We start from the raw sequence: 19,187 nt of genomic DNA, 5'->3' as shown, positions 1-19,187 counted from the left end.
CATTGGAAAAAATGACATTCATTCATTTTCATTTCGGCTTAGTCCCTTTATTAATCAGGGGTTGCCACAGCAGAATGAACCACCAACTTATCCAGCATATTTTTTACGCAGAGGATGCAACCCAAGAGTGGGAAACACCCATACACTCTTACATTCACACACATACACTAAGGCCAATTTAGCTTATTCAATTCCCCTACAGCGCATGTGTTTGGACTGTGGGGGAAACCGGAACGCCAACATGGGGAGAACATGCAAACTCCACACAGAAATGCCAACTGACCCAGCCGGGACTCGAACCAGCAACCTTCTTGCTGTGAGGCGACAGTGCCACCCACTGCGCCACCTAACCGCCAAATATAAATTATACCTATAAACTATATATAACATTGTTTTCTATCATATTTTGTATGTTGAGAGTCAAACAAATAGTTTTAACGTAATTAAATGTTATTAAATATAAAATAACATGTAATATTATTATAATAATGTAATGTTATATGATGATAACTCATTCATTTTCCCTATTATGTCCCTTTATTAATTTGGGGTCGCCACAGCGGAATGAACCGCTAACATATCCAGCATATTACACCAACTTATCGAGCATATCTTTTACGCAGCGAGTGCCCTTCCAACTGCAACCCATCACTGGGAAACACCCATACACTCTCATTCACACACACACTACAGACAATTTAGCTTACCCAGTATTTGGACTGCGGGGGAGACCGGAGCACCCGGAGGAAACCCATCCAAACATGGGGAGAACATGCAAACTCCACACAGAAATGCCAACTGACCCAGCCAGGGCTCAAACCAGCGACTGTCTTCCGATGAGGCGATCGTGCTACCCACTGCGCCACCGCGATGCCTGTAATAATAATATTATAACATAAAATATTATTACATCAGCACAAATTGAGATGTTTGAGTGATATATAAAAAAACAGCTTAATAAATAAAAATGAAATAAAAGTAGAAAGAATATATATATATATGCCCCTAACATAAGACAGTGATCTCTTAAAGCTTGATCAAACCTGTAGACCATCTTAGATCTGTAGTAAACCAGTAACCGGCGCTGGCACACCAGTTAATGACCAGCTAGAAACCAGCTGGCACAGCTCCAGGCTTAACCTGGATATTCTAACAGGGTCTTAATGTTGAATGTACAGTTTAAAGGTCTTATTTCAATGATTAAAATCAAAGAAGCCGGCTTCTGCTGTCTGATAAAGGGAAAGCGGCTGGTGGGCATTTTCTCTCCAGCGTGATCAAAGTTCAGAGGTGAAAGCCTGTACTCTTTCTGTTCTCCCGCGGCTCTTCTTCCCCGCAGACCCCGCCCCTTTTCCTCCGCGTTACCATGACGATCCGTGCAGACGTCATACTGAAAAACCGCACTATATATAAGCTTTGAATGATCTGACTGTAACGCGGCTCGGATGCGTGTCTGGATGGTACGACGCGTCCGGCGGTGACCAAGGAGAGCATTTTTATTAAAAAGCCCCCAAAAGAGGAAACGAAATCGGGGACTTTTAATTTGTTGTTTTGAAAGAAAGCTTGGATTTGTTTTTTGGGATTCCCAGGTGGTCGTTTTTAACCAAAAGAAGCAAAATGGGACGAGGAGTAAGTGTAAACCCAATTGTTGATTCACTTTTGTCTCGGTTTGTCCTGTGTTTGAACACAATGTTTTGGAGTAACTATAAGAAAAGCAACTGGTAAACGGCTCTCTCACTGTTCTAGCTCGGAGACTTCCGCAGTTTTCATATTCAAATGAGTTTTAAATGAATGAAATGTGCGCAGATGTTCATCTAAACTACTTTAAAAGTCTGTTTTCGATGGTGGAGCAACAGGTTTTCGGTCTGTGGCTTTAAAACGGAGTCAAACTCCATTTTAAGACGTTCCTCGATCTCTAGAAAGATTTGAGGAATGTAGCAGACACTAAACTTCCTCTATGGCCGCGGTGTTACACGGCCTGTTTGTCTAAGCAGATATAGTTGAAATCCCGTGACTTTTACACTGTAAAACTGAAGTAATCATGTGTGTCGCAAGAGAAGAGCTCTCGTTGAGCTGTTAAGCAGGTCTTATGAGGGGGAAAAAAACTTAAAGCTCTTATCTATTGCTACAGAACATAACTAGGTTGCCCGACAACGTGTTTCAATGCTAATACGTTGTTACACGTTAACCGCGAAAACCTGAATAAACAGATGAGCGACGCGTAATTAAAAAAATACGCGATACAAACACGTTTTTAAAATCTTGACACACTTTACTAAAACTAACTTTCATATAAACAAGTATCTTCTTGTTTTAAACCTGTTGTTTCAGAATATTTTTACTATTTTATGTAAAATCGCGTAGTTAACGCGACGTTTTTAATGGCGTGATCATGCCGCGTTGTGTTTGTGGTTCATGTTTAGTCTCTGACCGAGTAATACGTTGAAAACCGTGTCAAATTTAGGGTGTAGTCTGATACTATAAAGTTGACTCGAGGTAGAGGACTAGTTATCATCATGTCTGTTTGACATGGTTATCTTGTAGTGGAGGTTCAAAATAAACATAGGAGTCATCTTGCTTTTCCCTCCCCAAAAAAACACACGTCTTGTATTCTGCGTCCATATATTGATTATCGTAATTATTATTATATTCTGTAATCGTAAAATCGCGTTTGGATACAAATATCGTTTTTTTGTTTCCCAATTCCTCCATTTGACGTTCAGTCATAGTCTTATGATTTGCTTCCTGTAGGGTTCATTAACTCCTAATAGGACTCCAGTATGCGGTGGCATTGCGTAAGAGCTGAACACCACTCCCTAATGTGAGGCTCTGAGCCCCAGTGTAAATGTAAATTATGCATTCAGTCCCGGGATATTCCATGTGATGGAGAGCAAACAGCCATCCGCATGTTTCATCTGGGTTTGGTGCATTGAGCTACGCCCCCAGCCCCATCAAATCCCACCGCAGTGGGGCAGATGTCTCGCCTCTGCAGATGCACTCATGTTTGTGTGCATGGGGCTGATAAGAAGAAAAAAAAAAGCATTTAACCTATTTTGCAATGCTGTCAATTTCTTGGTGTTTTTTTCTACTTTGGGATTGAATTGTTACTCTTTGGTTTTAAGTATTGTGGCATCGCAATTCTGTATTTAAAGATAATTCATACACCAATTTGAGAATATTCATATAAACAGTTCCACAGTACGCCTTTGCTTTTTAATGCACAGAAGTTGGTGCTTTTGGACCAGCATCAGGTGTTGACCACAGCTGTGTACTCACTCTCTCGAGTGTGTACATAAGCTAAGACTGTCACTCCGTCTCTGAAGGGTTTAACATTCTTTCCATTCATCAGTCAGTATGTGTTAGTGAGACCTTTTGTCATTGACAATGCCATCTGACAGAGGCTGACCACCCCTCCTCACCGAGCCAGACGGGCTGCCTGTCTCAGGGCCCCCTTACCTTTTTTGGTGCAGTGAACTATGATACGGTAGCATGCATCTACTTCCATTCAAAGTTGCTTTACTACCACCAGTGGAGAAATGTATACAGAATGCATGGATGTCTATAGAAATGCAGTTGTGTATGAAAGCATCACAACGTTTTGAATCTTAATATGTCTAGATGACTTCTCAAATGTAAGTATTGGTTAGTTTGACGTTTTTCAGTTTTATAATTCACAAGTTTTACCCAAAAACGAAAACTAGCCAACATTTACTTTCCCCCATGTGGTTTTAAACATTTGTTTTAGTATTTTTTTTCTTCTGTTGTGATCAAAAGCTAGTAGATGCTACTCATTGACTATCATGGTATGAAAAAATTACTATAGAACTCAATGGGTACCATCTACCAGCATTCTTCAAAATATCTTCTTTTGTGTTTTACAGAAAAGCTCAGTTAAGTTTAGAATTGAGGACCGATTACATTTTTGGGTTAACTATCCCTTTAAGGTCTGATTCAGATGTAAACTAGAAGCGCTTTACTGTGTTGGACCCCACTGTATGTTTTCTGTCCAAGCTCTATAAACCGCACTAAGCTTATAAAAAGCTAACTGCCCTGTGACTGGTGTGGAGGAGTTTGTACAGCATGTTTTCTTTTCACCTTCCCCTGTTCACTCAACCCTTCTGAAACAAAGAGAGTTGGGTCTGACACGTGACTCAACCCATTCCCGGGTCTAGAGGTGTGGCTCTGTTTCCAATGGCAACAAGGCAAAGTCCCAGTATGAGAGGGCTGATATGCCTGAGTGAACCGGTTTTGGCTCACGTGCGATCGATGTAATTTAGTAGCATTCAGACGAAATATTCTCTCAAAAATGTGAATATTTATGAGTGGGCTCTGCCATGGTTGATTTATTTCCCGCTTTCTTTCAGCCTTGTGACATTTTCCACATGCATGTGCAAGATGTTAGAGGTGCTCATGTGCGTATTAGACCTGATGAGTAAGCGTTTGAGTAAAACTGGCGGACGCAGAAGAGAAAGTGTGCTTAAAGTGGCTGTCGAGTTCAGTCAGGCACTACAGGTGTCAAGTTCTCTGTTTATGTCCACTTAGCATTTGTTGCTTTCAGATTTATATCAGGACATGGGAAACAAAAAATTAAGATTTTAGGCCGAGATAAATGCCTTGTATCTTTTTAAAATGATTTGAAGTCATCAAATCCTTTTTGAAACTTTGTTTTTACTATCAACAAATGATAGATCAAAATGAAACTATTTGTTAAAGTACTTTGCTGTAGGTTAGATATTCGCTCAAACTATACAGACCTTTCATGGTCAAACATGCCATGCTATAGCACCGTTTTACTTTTTAGTTAAAGTTTCATGGCATGTTTGGTACATTTTAAAGCATCAATTTTCTAACAAAGTGATGCACTTGATTCAAATGCGAACTATCACTCAAACGTTCCACACTTTAGTGATTGATGGCGCACTCACATTAGGTACATCTGCGTTGAACCATGCCAAAGCGCGATTGCCCCCCTCCCCCTCGACCTGCACTTACATTGCATTTTTACCTACCGGACCTGAGCATGCTTGCATCATCAATGATGCGACTGTTAAGTTTAACAGGAGGTGAAGCGCTCTCGCTCAACACAGACGTTGCTTTAGTTTTATCGTTTTGTATTATTTTTAGTAGTTTGGGAATGCAGTCATATATTTTGCCGAACACATTAGCTACAGCTGCGTTGAACCATGCCAAAGTGCGATTGCCCCATTTTGCTCTATGGTTTCGCTACATGTGGAGAACGTCACATCACCTTCCTACGTGGAGGAGCTTGGCCGGACGCACCCCAATCAGTCGCGTAGATTGAGCGAGCTGTTGTTAATATTAGGAGGAAAATAAATGTATTTATACTTTTTTGGGGTCAAACACTTTGGACAACGCTTGAACAAAATTTAAGACCTCACAAAAACACGATTAAGACTTTCTAATACCTTTTAATGGCCTTAATTTTCTCATAATTGATTGATCAATTTTTAATACTTTCTAACTTAAGAATGATTAATAAATCCATATCAAACAGTCCCTTAAAAAGTAATGTCATGTCTTCAGTTTCGGCTCAGTCGCGCTTTGCACTCGTACTACAAGCGTACGGCGCCAAAGCCCAAGTGAACCGCGCTCTGGCACACCTCTTCCAACCAGGCCATGGCCGACCAACTGAACCGCGCCTGAGCCCGAATCAGAGCACTCACACTTCTCAAACTAATCAAGAAACGTGCCTTGGCACAGTTCAAATAGCATAGTGTGAGTGCACTCTCATCTAACAGCTCACGTGCATTCAAGACGAGTCATCTAAGGTGTTCAAAGAAAGCCATCGTGATAAGAACTGTTATGTAAGAGTAGTATATGTCACTTGGTTAATTGCCTTTCTAGTTAAATGTTAATTACTACACATTGTCCATTGGGTCATGCAATATGCACTCAGTTAACTGTTGTAAATGTTTGACGCTTTATATGCAAGTTCTCCGAATAAGTTGAGCAATGCCAGTTAAGGAGATTTATTTGACCTATTATTGTGCAAATTAAAGCTGTAAACATCCTTTTTAGGATATATTATATTGTTATACCTTGCACAACCGATTTAATGGTAGTTTTTGCTTGCTTCTCCATAGGAAGGCAGAGAACAATATGAGCTGGCAGCCACCTCAGAGCAGGGGGGCAAGAAGTCAAAGTCCAAGGGCAAGAAAGAGAAGGATAAAGACATGGATGAACTCAAAAAAGAAGTGGACTTGGTAAGTCGGTTTACAGTTTATGAGCATAAATCCCATTATCACTCAAATAAATTTTGATGGGATGGTAAAATGTTGGGATTTTATTGCATCTTTGTAGGATGATCACAAACTGTCCCTGGATGAGCTCACAAGAAAATACAACACTGATTTGACAAGGGTAAGTGTGTATTGGAACAACTAATTCTTCTTTGGAAATGTAAAAGTTTCAGTTTGGATCTTGATAATCTAAATCATCACTTCATCTAGGGATTGTCAGGCACTCGTGCTAAGGAGATCTTGGCACGTGATGGACCCAATGCTTTGACTCCACCTCCGACAACCCCAGAATGGGTCAAGTTCTGCAAGCAGCTCTTTGGAGGATTCTCAACTCTCCTGTGGATTGGAGCCATCCTTTGTTTTCTTGCCTACGGCATCCTGGCGGCCTCTGAGGAGGAACCTGCCAATGATAATGTAAGGAGAAAACCCTGTTTGTGTGTCTTAAGGATTTGCCTTCTTAAGATCATGTTGTTTTAGCACCAATCCTAACATCTCCTCCATTGTCTTGCACAGTTGTATCTGGGTATTGTGCTTTCTGCTGTCGTGATGATCACTGGATGTTTCTCGTACTATCAAGAGGCCAAGAGCTCCAAGATCATGGACTCCTTCAAGAACTTGGTTCCCCAGGTACTTGTAATTGATATTATATTACATAGATTGAATTATAAATGTTATATTTTCCTTACTCTGACATATTACGTGAATTCCCACTTTGTCTTAAAGCAAGCCTTGGTTATCCGTGATGGTGAGAAGAACAACATCAACGCTGAAGAAGTTGCTGTCGGAGATCTTGTGGAAGTCAAAGGTGGCGACAGAATTCCTGCTGATTTGCGTATCATTTCTGCTCATGGATGCAAGGTGAAGTACTATTACCTAATCATGCTGAAATAGCTTGTCCATTGTGCACAGGCATTTATAAATAATTGTTTTCTTTCCAGGTGGACAACTCCTCCCTCACTGGAGAATCTGAACCCCAGACTCGTACTCCTGACTTTTCCAACGATAACCCACTGGAGACCAGAAACATTGCATTCTTCTCTACCAACTGTGTTGAAGGTACAAAAAGAGATCTTTTGGGATTAAGCATTGTGTAAAGCAAAAGTAAATGTTTTCATTGCCAAATGTTTTACTTGTAGGTACTGCCAGAGGGATTGTCATCAACACTGGTGACCGCACAGTCATGGGTCGTATCGCCACTCTTGCTTCTGGCCTTGAAGTTGGTCGCACCCCCATCTCTATTGAGATTGAGCACTTCATCCACATCATCACTGGTGTAGCTGTCTTCCTGGGTGTGTCGTTCTTCATCCTCTCCCTGATCCTTGGCTACAGTTGGTTGGAAGCCGTCATCTTCCTGATTGGTATCATTGTTGCGAATGTACCAGAGGGTCTCTTGGCTACTGTAACTGTAAGTGTCAGAACATTTGCTACAGATTGAGTTAGATTTAGTTTTATATATAGATGCACCTCATTCTTGTTGTTTCCAGGTGTGTCTGACTCTCACTGCTAAACGAATGGCAAAGAAGAACTGCCTGGTGAAGAATCTTGAAGCTGTGGAGACTCTTGGATCAACCTCCACCATCTGCTCTGACAAGACTGGAACTTTGACCCAGAACCGGATGACTGTCGCTCACATGTGGTTCGACAACCAGATTCATGAAGCAGACACCACGGAGAACCAGAGTGGAACCTCCTTTGACAGGAGCTCTGCTACTTGGGCCGCCCTCGCTCGTGTTGCTGGCCTCTGCAACCGTGCCGTCTTCCTTGCTGAACAAGAAAACATCCCAATTCTCAAGGTCTGTGTTTATGCCTTGTCTGTCAAAAGATTTACCAGTCCTTGCAGTGTATGGAAAAGTTGTTTTGCATCTTAGGCCCTGTCCACACAAATACGTGTATTTTCAAAACCACATTTTTTTTTCTATGTTGTTTGACTGTTTGTCTCAGTATCAGATGACTGAATCCAAAACTGTCTGAAAATTCTGGCCAGGGTCAAGAATTTCCAAAACTCATACGAGTGGCCATGTGGACAGAGTGTGCACTGTATTCTCTTTTCTGATTGGCCAACATAGTTGGGTTCACACCAAACGCGGAAGATGCAATTGAGCCAAATTCCACACATTTACAGCAAACATGTCGCGTGTTCCACAACTTTCGCACCACCTCCGCTCTCATGTCTGCATTGACTTGTATGCAATGTACTCACGCAAATACATAATTTCGCATTTGGTGTTAACCCAGAATAGAAGTGTTTTTTTTGTTGCCACCTGTTGGTTCGAACATGCATGACAGTGTGTTTTTACAGTTTTCATTTGGACAATTTTTTTTTTAAATGGAGAACTTCGTTTATAAAAATACCTGTGTTACGTGTGCCTTTATTGACGCTATCAGAGTTGTTTACTACATGCTAGCCATGTCTATTTGTGCTTAGTTCGGCTGTTTGCCTCCAAGGACTCTCTGAGCCCCTTAAGCTCCCTGGAGCCTCTTACTGAAATGGTGTTTTTTTGTAAACACCTTCCAATTTTGGCCCATTCTGACTTGTTTTGTAAAGGGACTAATTTGTTGGCCCATTTCCTCAAGTTAAATGGCACACATTACCACGCCTTGCATTTCCTGGAACATCTTAGCAGTATTTAAAAAGAGCCACAGATCGACTGTTTGTTTGGACATTTGTTTAAGGCCATTCTTTGTTCCCATGCTTTCCTGTTTCCTCTCACAGAGAGACGTGGCTGGTGATGCATCTGAATCCGCCCTGCTGAAGTGTATCGAGCTCTGCTGTGGATCGGTGAAAGAAATGAGAGAAAAATATAATAAGATTTCAGAGATCCCATTCAACTCCACCAACAAATACCAGGTAAAACTATCTTTGGCTTGGGATGTCATGTCACTTCAAAATGTACTGGTGTACACCGAATGAAATGTCATTGCATTGGCTAGGCAGTTTTAAAAATAACAATAGAGACTTTGACTTTGGATGAATATCAGATTTCTAATAGCTTCTTTTTGTGAAATCTCTTTTTTTAGCTCTCCATCCACCAGAACCCCAACAGCAATAACACTGAAAGCAAACACCTGCTAGTAATGAAAGGCGCTCCTGAGAGGATCCTGGACCGGTGCTCCTCTATTTTAATCCAAGGAAAAGAGCAGCCTTTGGATGATGAGATGAAGGATGCCTTCCAGAATGCCTACTTGGAACTTGGTGGTCTTGGAGAAAGAGTACTGGGTGAGTAATGGCATTGCTATACTATGCCTTTCCATTCGACATGTTTCTTCAACATGTTGTTTCTCCACAGGATTCTGCCACTTCAATCTTCCTGATGAACAGTTTCCTGAGGACTTCCAGTTCGATACCGACGAAGTGAACTTCCCCACTGAGAACCTGTGCTTTATTGGCCTCATGTCCATGATTGATCCTCCTCGTGCCGCTGTACCAGACGCTGTGGGCAAGTGCAGGAGTGCTGGAATCAAGGTATGATTTAAAAACTGCTCGTCTTAAAGAAACAGAAATGCATTGGTTACAAATTAGAAATCTCTATTCTAGGTTATCATGGTCACCGGTGACCATCCAATCACAGCCAAGGCCATTGCCAAAGGGGTGGGCATCATCTCTGAGGGTAACGAAACTGTTGAAGACATCGCTGCTCGACTGAACATTCCTATTAATGAGGTCAACCCAAGGTAATTGGTTCCTCCTCTTCAATTTGGATGTTTTCTTGTTGGATATTTATTGCATCTAGTTTCTAATTGCATTTAATGTGCAACTGGTAATCACTGCCAAGCCTCTCATCTTAAACAATGTGAAATTTTAAAGATTACTAGACAACATTTTTATCCTGAGTACTTTGTGTTTTTAAAAGGGTATCTTCAGAAAGAATTTTAAGTTATCAAAATTGAACTGGAAAACCATGTCTAATGGTATTAAATGTATATTTTTGTCATTGTTATTTATTTTGTATAATTTCTAATTGAAATATGAAGTTAATACTGATGTTATTGCTTATATTGGTCTTGCTATGCCATACTTTGCTGATGTGGCAATAAATAAACAAGCTCAAACCCAATTAATGTGCTTTTGAAGGGATGCCAAAGCTTGTGTGATCCATGGTGGAGACCTGAAGGATCTGACCCCTGAGCAATTAGACGATGTCTTGAAACATCACACAGAAATAGTGTTTGCCAGAACATCTCCTCAACAGAAGCTGATTATCGTTGAAGGCTGCCAGAGACAGGTTAGTCGTCTTAACAATCTCAATCAATCAAAACTTCACCAGGCTGTCTTGATGAGATAAATGGCAAGTACTTTACTTGGCTGGTGCATTACAGGAAGATTCCAGCATCAAGTTACTTCTGGCTTATCTGAGATGAAAAGTTTCACATTAGGATTAACCGTAGATGCAGCTAACAAGCATGACACAACAGCAGTAGAAACCAAAAGAGCATGTTGTGTTTGTAGCTGGTTTAAGTCAATTTATTTCCAATAATGTTTTTAAATGTGCTTTATGTCCCAAAGTAGTGTACAAGACCTATGATAAGATTTAAAGAGAAGAAACTTCACGACATAATTAATAGACTGGACTGTCCACTAAAATAACCCACAAACAAAATAATGCTGTGGAATACAACCAAGTCTTCAACCCTGATTGGTTTGGAATAGTCTTTGGACATGTCACAACACTGACTAATATTCATTTGTGTTTCTCCACAGGGTGCCATTGTAGCTGTAACCGGTGATGGTGTCAATGATTCTCCAGCTCTGAAGAAGGCTGACATTGGTGTGGCTATGGGTATTGCTGGATCTGACGTATCCAAACAGGCTGCTGACATGATCCTTCTGGACGACAACTTTGCCTCAATTGTCACTGGAGTAGAAGAAGGTATGTCATATTTTGGGAACTTGCTTGACTGATAAATTCTGAAGGCCTACACCTCAAGCATATCTTCCATATCTTTAGGTCGTCTGATCTTTGATAACTTGAAGAAGTCCATTGCCTACACATTGACCAGTAACATCCCCGAGATCACCCCCTTCCTTCTGTTCATCATTGCCAATATTCCTCTACCTTTGGGCACCGTCACCATTCTCTGTATTGATCTGGGTACCGACATGGTAAGCACTGCATTTGATTTGGTTCTATTGATTAGTTGGTTGGTTGGATTAATAATCATTATTCTCCTGTTATCATCAAGGTTCCTGCCATCTCATTGGCCTATGAAGCTGCCGAGAGTGACATCATGAAGCGTCAACCCAGAAACCCCAAAACAGACAAACTTGTGAACGAGAGGCTCATTAGCATAGCCTACGGTCAGATCGGTAAGAGTCTCAGATGCTACGCTAAAGGGATGGTTCACCTAAAAACTGAAAATTCTGTCGTTTACTCAACCTTCACTTGTCACTGTTTGACATTCCTTCTGCTGTTGAAAACTAAGAAGGTATTTTGAAGAAACCTGGAACCATTTAACCATTGACTTCCATAGTAGGAAAAACAAATACTATGGAAGTCAGCGGTTATAGTTTTGTCAGCGTTCTTCAAAACACTGTATTTTAAAGGTTTGTAACCAATTGAGGTTGAGTACATCTTTCATTTTTGGGTGGACATGAATTGTCGGTTTCCACCAGGAGTGTGATGTAGAGTTTGAGGTTTGAATCTCAATGCTTCTGCTTTCCGCACAGGCATGATTCAAGCTCTGGCTGGGTTCTTCACTTATTTTGTCATCTTGGCTGAAAATGGCTTCCTACCATCATCACTGCTGGGCATTCGAGTGTATTGGGATGACAAATACGTCAACGATCTGGAGGACAGTTATGGCCAGCAATGGGTGAGTGTTGTCAATCATCCAATAAGCAGATGACTGCTGTTTGTCCAGCATCTAATCTGAATATTGTGTTCTTGGCCGTCCCAGACGTACGAGCAGAGGAAGATTGTAGAGTTCACATGCCACACTGCCTTCTTTACCAGTATAGTGATTGTACAGTGGGCAGATTTGATCATCTGCAAGACCAGAAGAAACTCTGTCTTCCAGCAAGGAATGAAGTAAGTAGATGGGTAATAGTTTAGCCTGTTTTGAATGGCTCATATCAGAGGTTTTACACGTTTGCTGTTTTCTACAGGAATAAGATTCTCATCTTTGGATTGTTTGAAGAAACCGCTCTTGCAGCTTTCCTGTCCTACTGCCCAGGCATGGACGTAGCCCTCAGAATGTACCCACTTAAGTAAGTCTTGCCCCTTTACTGATATTTGTTAATCATCTAGACATGTTCTGTAAGGATTTTTGTGAATGTTTTTAACATAAACTGCAAAAAATGCTTTTCTAACTTAGTTTTTGTCTGGTTTCTAGTCCAAATATCAAAAAATTCTTAATTCTCTTTCGGATGAGACATTAAACCGAGGTCCTGACCCTCTGTGGTTATTAAAAATCCCATTTAACTTCTCATAAATAGGGGTGTAACCCCCGTGTCCAGGCTAAATTCCCTCCATCGACCCTTAGCCATCATGGCCTCCCAAACATCCCCATCCACCAAACTGGTTCTATCACTGTCTTTCCATTTCACCTATAGCTGGTGTATGGTGAGCGTACTGGCGCTATTGTCCTTTGACTGCTGTCGCATCATCCAAGTGGATGCTGCACACTGGTGGTGGTGTGGAGAGACCCCGCTCATGAAGTGTTTTGGGTGTATGGCCATACACAATAAATGTGCTATTAAATCCAAACATTACATTACATAATTCAAGAAGCATGTTCTAAACAAGCAAAACTTTTTGTCTTGTCTTCAGAAATAATGTCAATTGAGTGAGTTTTTTTCCCTTGAAACCGTAGTAATCTGCCAACGTGGTTTGAAAAATAAAGTTATTTCAAAGTGAAAACAAGATTACTATCATCATAAGCCATCGTGTCTTTTCAGAAGACTTTTGCTGCGTCCCAATTTGCATACTTGTACAACGCCCTAAAAGCATGTACACATTTGTGAAGGAAAATCCACACTTTTGAGTGTGTAACAAAAGAGTATGCAAGCTTTGGGACACACTACTTCCTCATTAACAGATCGCTGTGTTGCTTCGTTATGAGCCTTGTCAATCATCCACATTTCTTTCATATTTAATTCCTATCGTATTGGAGAAGCAGCAGCAGCAGGTTAATCTCCCATTCACCAGTCTTTCATGCAGAGAAATCTCCTCAGGTGTTTGGATAATTCTGCATTCAGATGTTAATGTCCAAAGATGTCTTTATATAAGTTCAGTATTGTTGTTGCAGATGAAATATAACACAGTAAACGTGATTAAAACATGTTCCAGTGGGCTAGATATTAATTAACAGTCATACAATTACAATTAACATCTTTTCCGAGCCTCTCTACTTGACGGTTGGTCTCGTGCATCCATCATGATTGTAGTTTATTTACACTTTTAACCCGTGTTTGTAGTTCTAATCGAATGCACGGCCAACACGCAATGTACTGTGGGGAATATCAGCGGTTAGATTATGGACGGTTCTACACTTAATTTTTACCGGATATAGTAAACTATACAGGAACTTTTGGCAAACTCTTTTCAACATACTACGATTTGGGACATACTAATTCTACTTTCAAATACTATTTAGGACGGGTAGTATGCGAATTGGGACGCAGCATCAGGTTTGGAAGTTTTAATGGACTTTAAATGGAGGGACAGTATAGTGTCAGGTTTCATTAAATACCTCATGTAATCTAATAAACTAAATTCAACGAACAAACCTTACAGGTTGCAAACAACTTCTAAACGCACTGAATTAATGAATACATGAAGATCTTCTAAATACACTGAGCCAGGGGTGCCCAAACTCGGTGTCCTGCAGATTTTAGCTCCAACACACCTGCAGGGATGTTTCTGGAAAGCCTAGTAAGAGCTTGATTAGCCAGCCTAGGTTTTTCTGGTTGGGTTGGAACTAAACTTTGCAGGACACCAGCCCTCCAGGACCGAGTTTGGGCACCCCTGCAGTAAGCTGACTCTTGAATTAGTTTAATTCGGCTATACATATCACAATATACAAATCTGAGAATATTTCTATTTAATGATCATTACAGCATTAGGGTTTATGCATCGTGCGTTATGTAAAAGCATTGAAGGTGGCTTTTGGCTAGTGGTTTGCTAATGTAATCAAGTCTAGAACTGGTAAAACCAATTTTGGTTAAATGTATGCATTTTTTTCCAGACCAAACTGGTGGTTCTGCGCCTTCCCCTACTCACTCCTCATCTTTATTTATGATGAAATCAGAAAACTTATCATCCGACGCAGCCCAGGAGGTAAGAGAACGTTCACTTGCACCAATGCTCATGATAATACCGAAGATCTTGTTCATAAATTGAGTAGTCTATCAAGACAACATGATATAAAGCCAGAAATATACACTTAAAAAGTAATAATATTCTTAATTTTCAGCTTTTGGCTGAATCTTTGTATTGTTTCACATTGCAATGCATTCTGGGATAGCTCACTCAGTCATATAACTGTGATAGAACCAACGTTTGACTTAAAATGCTAGCTTTTCTTTCCTCCACTTGAATTAATTGAGTTTTTGAGAACAGAATATGCGCGCATGCAAACGTCCTGCTGAGCTAATTTGAATCTTGTATTTCTGTCGTAGGTTGGGTGGAGAGGGAGACCTACTATTAAAGCATCCAGTCTGCATCACACAAGTTTATTTGCATGGTTGTCTCGCTGCTCGGAATTTTAACCTCAGTAATTTGGATGTTTTTATATAGGGAATGCTTGATACAAACACTGAGATCGTGAACCAAGACATTGCGTGCCTTGTTTCTGAAGCCGGACCAATTTTATACATGTTTTTAAAAGTGTAATATAAAAATAAACTTGCAGTCAGGTCCCACATTTGTGTCATTTCCTTGTTTAGTTCTTTCATTTACTCATAAGTTGGTTTGTTTTCATCTGGAAAGTGCTCGGTGCTTGAGTGCATGCCCTGAATGCCCCTGTTTGTCTGGTGTTTAACCTTTTAAAAGTAGACCATTGTAACCATAGCTTGCACCAAAATATCAGGGTTGCTATATTTATTGTTACTGCTGTACTAAACAAATAAATGGAACGACTATAAATCAATGCTGACATTAAATTAAATTTTGCTGAAGAAAACGCTGTGGTTACAATGGTAAATTAGTATTTATTATTTCGAATGGAGCCTGCGCATAAGTGTCAGAGCTGGGAGTGAAGAAACTCTTGCATCCTCTCTGCCAACCTCCTGTCCATTTCAACAGCCTTACTGAAAAATTGAATGATTTTGCAGTGCAATATCCTTTCTCAATGAGAGTGGGCGCATTTTTAAGTGGGTTTGGAAAGTGTAATCCAGGTCTCATGCCTGGAGGAGACCGGAGATCCACTTCTCTCCACCCACACCACCCAAATCTGGCACAAAAACACAGCCAACTCGCTTTCAGTCAAAGTTTCATGAGTCAAACACAGCAGAGAGAGGGCAGGGAAGGAGATCGTGTCTCTAAACATCTACCAATTGAGCTTTTTCACTAGTTTTTGCTTTTGATGCAGATCAAAACAGATCCAGTTATGCTCCGCAATAAAACAGTGTATGCAGTGTGAACAGTGTGGTTTGATATTTTAAAGGAGATAATTCACTCAATGAAAATCTGTCATTTGCTCAGCTCTGTTTCAAACATTTGAGTTGTTTTGGTTCTATTGAACAAATGAAGACAGCTGGAAATCTGTAACCATTGATGACCTTCGTAGTATTTGGAGGTCAGTGGTTACCGTTTTTTAATCTTCAAAATATCTCTATTGTGTTAAATAGAATAAAGAAACTCATTATTGGTTGGAAAAATGGGAGATTAAATGTACATTTGTAGGTGAACTGTCTCTTTAACAGTCTAAATAGTCAAGCATTTAATGTCCTGCATGTTTATGAATGTCTAATGCATACATTATAGTAATAAATTTAACTATTTACATGCACTATTGTCATTCAGTAATGCTCTTTAATTGTTCAGACTTCTGTATTGACTTAATATTAAAGAACTGATTGAGTAGATGAATAGCCAATCTGACTATTGCTCTGTGACACTAGGTTTCTTTACATAATCTATCTTAAATGCTTGAAAAAATTTAGCACACACTGCAATTTTCTTCAATTGTTTTTGATGACTATTCTCTTGTTTTCAGAAATAATATGCCAAAATTAAGTTTTTCAATAAAACATGCTAAATAATCTGACATGCTGGTAAGCAAAATGCTCCTAAATCAAAACGAAGAACAAGATCACGTCACTTACCCCATGGGCAGATTATTTTTGCCTGATTTAAAGGAGAAACTTACTTAAACTTGACACATTATTTCTTAAAACAGCATTTATTCCTTTACTTGTCAATAAAATGCTTCTTGATTTCAGAATTTTTAGATCTGTGGATTAGAAACAAGCCAGAAACTCAATTCAAGTCTTCCACGTCTAGCATTGCCTCCCATATTCTCTCTATCTCTCTGCTTTTGACTCTGAGCTTTATCTCTGGATGATGACCCCGGGTTAACAGCTCCGTCTCCCTGAGGTGCATATCTGTTTCCCAGGGAGGTTTGGCTGGGGGCCATGCTTGGAGAATGTACCGGAGAGAGATTGTGCAGTTCAAGCTTGGATGAGCTTGAAACTATTCCAGTCTCTTTTTTATTTTACTGAGAGCGATCATGCACTGCTATTTTCAAATGAGGTTGTTGAAAGTGCGTTTCCCTTTCATCTCTTTTATTTGGGTTCGTAGCTTTGCTGGTTGATAGTTTAATTGCGTGCAATTAACTCACTGTTCGTTCTGTTGCCGTTTCGAGGAATTATGCAAGCGGTGACATTAAACTTCTCCGTGTTTTGAAGTATGCGCTGAGAATAGATCAGGTTGTACTTTTTCTATTTTTCTTTCCTCCCTCCTGAGACGCAAGGTTAGAAACAAGCTGGTTGACATTTTTCATTCAACTTTTCCACTGATTGCGTAACGTACAAAGTCGAGGCACAAGGACAGCTTTTAAACTCTAAACACTGCCGTTCACATGAGAGTTGCTCATCAACCAGCAAAGGCTGAATCACATGAGACGATAGAGATATAACAGCCGTACTATAGTAAATTGAAGTAAACAGTGTAGGATTTTTGAACCATATTATGGTTGATGAAGTACTAGAATTGGGTTGCAGCTATCTGATACAGCTGCTATCCGATAAGTTAACGAGAATTATTTATTTTATTTATTAAATCCCCCATTAATTGTATTTTATTAACGTCTACGACTAAACCCAACCATCACAGCACTGTGTAAATAGGAATTATTATACAGTGTCACAAAAACGATGGTATATTGATTTGCGTATAAATTATAACTGTAGAAATTATACTGCAGTACACCAGAGCTTACTGTAGTAAAAACTAAAATTTATTAGTTTATACGTGCACTATTTATACTGCCAAAATCATAAATACTAATAATATACGCAGTAATATGCTATATTTAACTATAGTATGGTTCAGAAGTACTATTCTATAAATGACTATAGTTTTTTTATGTGTAGTGATATTATACAACTGTGCTATTTTACCTGTAGGACCAATGAGATTTGTATGGTGCAGTATTTTCATGACAATTAAACACATTTAAACCTGCTTTCGTTATGGAGGAATTTAATACTAGTTTAACTATATTTTGAGTGAATAAAAATGAGATCTGCTTTACATTACGATTCTGAGGACAGGCAAATGTGTATAATTGTTAACCTAAGTAGTTGCCAAAATAATACAGATTAATGGACCAGCTCAAAGTGTAATATGGTTAATTCTGTTTCCCATGTCACTGATTCACCTTTCTATTCCAAACTGTGCTTTGTCAGTGAACCATTCCCATTTTCCCAGTCAACTGATGGCAGTATTAGTATAGTATTTTCTTTTTGATTTAATATGAGGGTCAGCGTAAACGACGAGGCACAGAAACAAGTGTGAATGCAATTCTCTGGAGTGTGAGAATTGCACAATATAGGAGCGTAGGGACATTTCTGTTGAGTTTGTTCATGTTGTGTTGCTGCATGATTTTTGCATGACTTCCACATGACTATGCATTTGAAACCTAGGTTGTTCTCCGATATGTGTTTTATCTGTTAGGGAGTGGAAGAACTATTTGGGAGAAACTCTCGAAGCAACAGAGACACCAGCTTTAGTGTTCGGTGCACCCTTAACAGTAGACAGACATGCATGTGAAAATGAGTTCGACTCAGAACCACACTCAAACCAAACCCGTTAAAATAAGGCTTGTTGGTTATTTTAGCCTATGTTGTATATGCAGAACCTAAATGTGATTGTATGGGAATGAAGACTGTTATGATGAAACCAATAAAGCAGACTTTTTACCATGTGTCTTGGAAGCATTGCGTCAGCTGTTTCATTGTGAGTGTACAACTGTGTGTGTCGCCAAGGGCCCTGAAGTCTCGTGCATGGTCAATTTGCTAATGCACATTCTCCACTAAGTTCTGCTGAGAGCCTTAATGGAGCGTGTCTGGGATTGGGTTTAGTTTACAGCACATTCAAAACAACAAACCCCTGCCCATCTTTAAAAAATGTAGTCATTAGCAGCGGATCATTTCAATTGGGGTGTGCAAAATGCATTATCTGCAGTGATAATCATGTTAGCGATATGTGAGCTGACAAAAAAAGAAAAATGTCTAGATGCATTGACTGGGTGAAGGATATAACAGTGTGCTTAAAATGACCAAATTCAAGATTATTTGTAAAATAAGATTATACAAGCTACCTGTGATAGGTTTTTTCAGCATGTGAAAATAAATGCATTCAGTTGCAGTCATAATTATTAGCCCCCCTGTTTATTTTTTCCCCAATTTCTGTTTAACGGAGAGCAGATTTTATCAACACATTTCTGCACATAATAGCTTTAATAACTCATCTCTAATAACTGATTTAT

General features: G+C 39.8%; 1 protein-coding gene across 1 annotated transcript; it reads left to right on the top strand.

Annotated features, from left to right (window-relative positions):
* The first annotated feature begins 1,415 nt into the window (after window positions 1-1,415).
* atp1a1a.1 (ATPase Na+/K+ transporting subunit alpha 1a, tandem duplicate 1) lies at window positions 1,416-15,117 on the top strand. Its single transcript, XM_056463442.1, has 22 exons — window positions 1,416-1,626; window positions 6,102-6,221; window positions 6,319-6,378; window positions 6,468-6,671; window positions 6,771-6,884; window positions 6,981-7,115; window positions 7,196-7,313; window positions 7,394-7,662; window positions 7,742-8,050; window positions 8,971-9,105; window positions 9,276-9,474; window positions 9,545-9,720; window positions 9,793-9,929; window positions 10,330-10,480; window positions 10,957-11,125; window positions 11,204-11,358; window positions 11,439-11,562; window positions 11,923-12,068; window positions 12,153-12,283; window positions 12,361-12,462; window positions 14,442-14,533; window positions 14,875-15,117. The coding sequence occupies exons 1-22, from the start codon at window positions 1,615-1,617 to the stop codon at window positions 14,901-14,903; spliced, it is 3,087 nt and encodes a 1,028-aa protein (XP_056319417.1). The 5' UTR covers window positions 1,416-1,614; the 3' UTR covers window positions 14,904-15,117.
* Window positions 15,118-19,187: the final 4,070 nt, after the last annotated feature.

Source organism: Danio aesculapii, chromosome 1 (genome assembly GCF_903798145.1).
Source record: "Danio aesculapii chromosome 1, fDanAes4.1, whole genome shotgun sequence".
NCBI lineage: Eukaryota > Metazoa > Chordata > Actinopteri > Cypriniformes > Danionidae > Danio > Danio aesculapii.
Note: the sequence above shows the minus strand (reverse complement) of the source record. Positions and strands in the feature narration are given on the sequence as shown.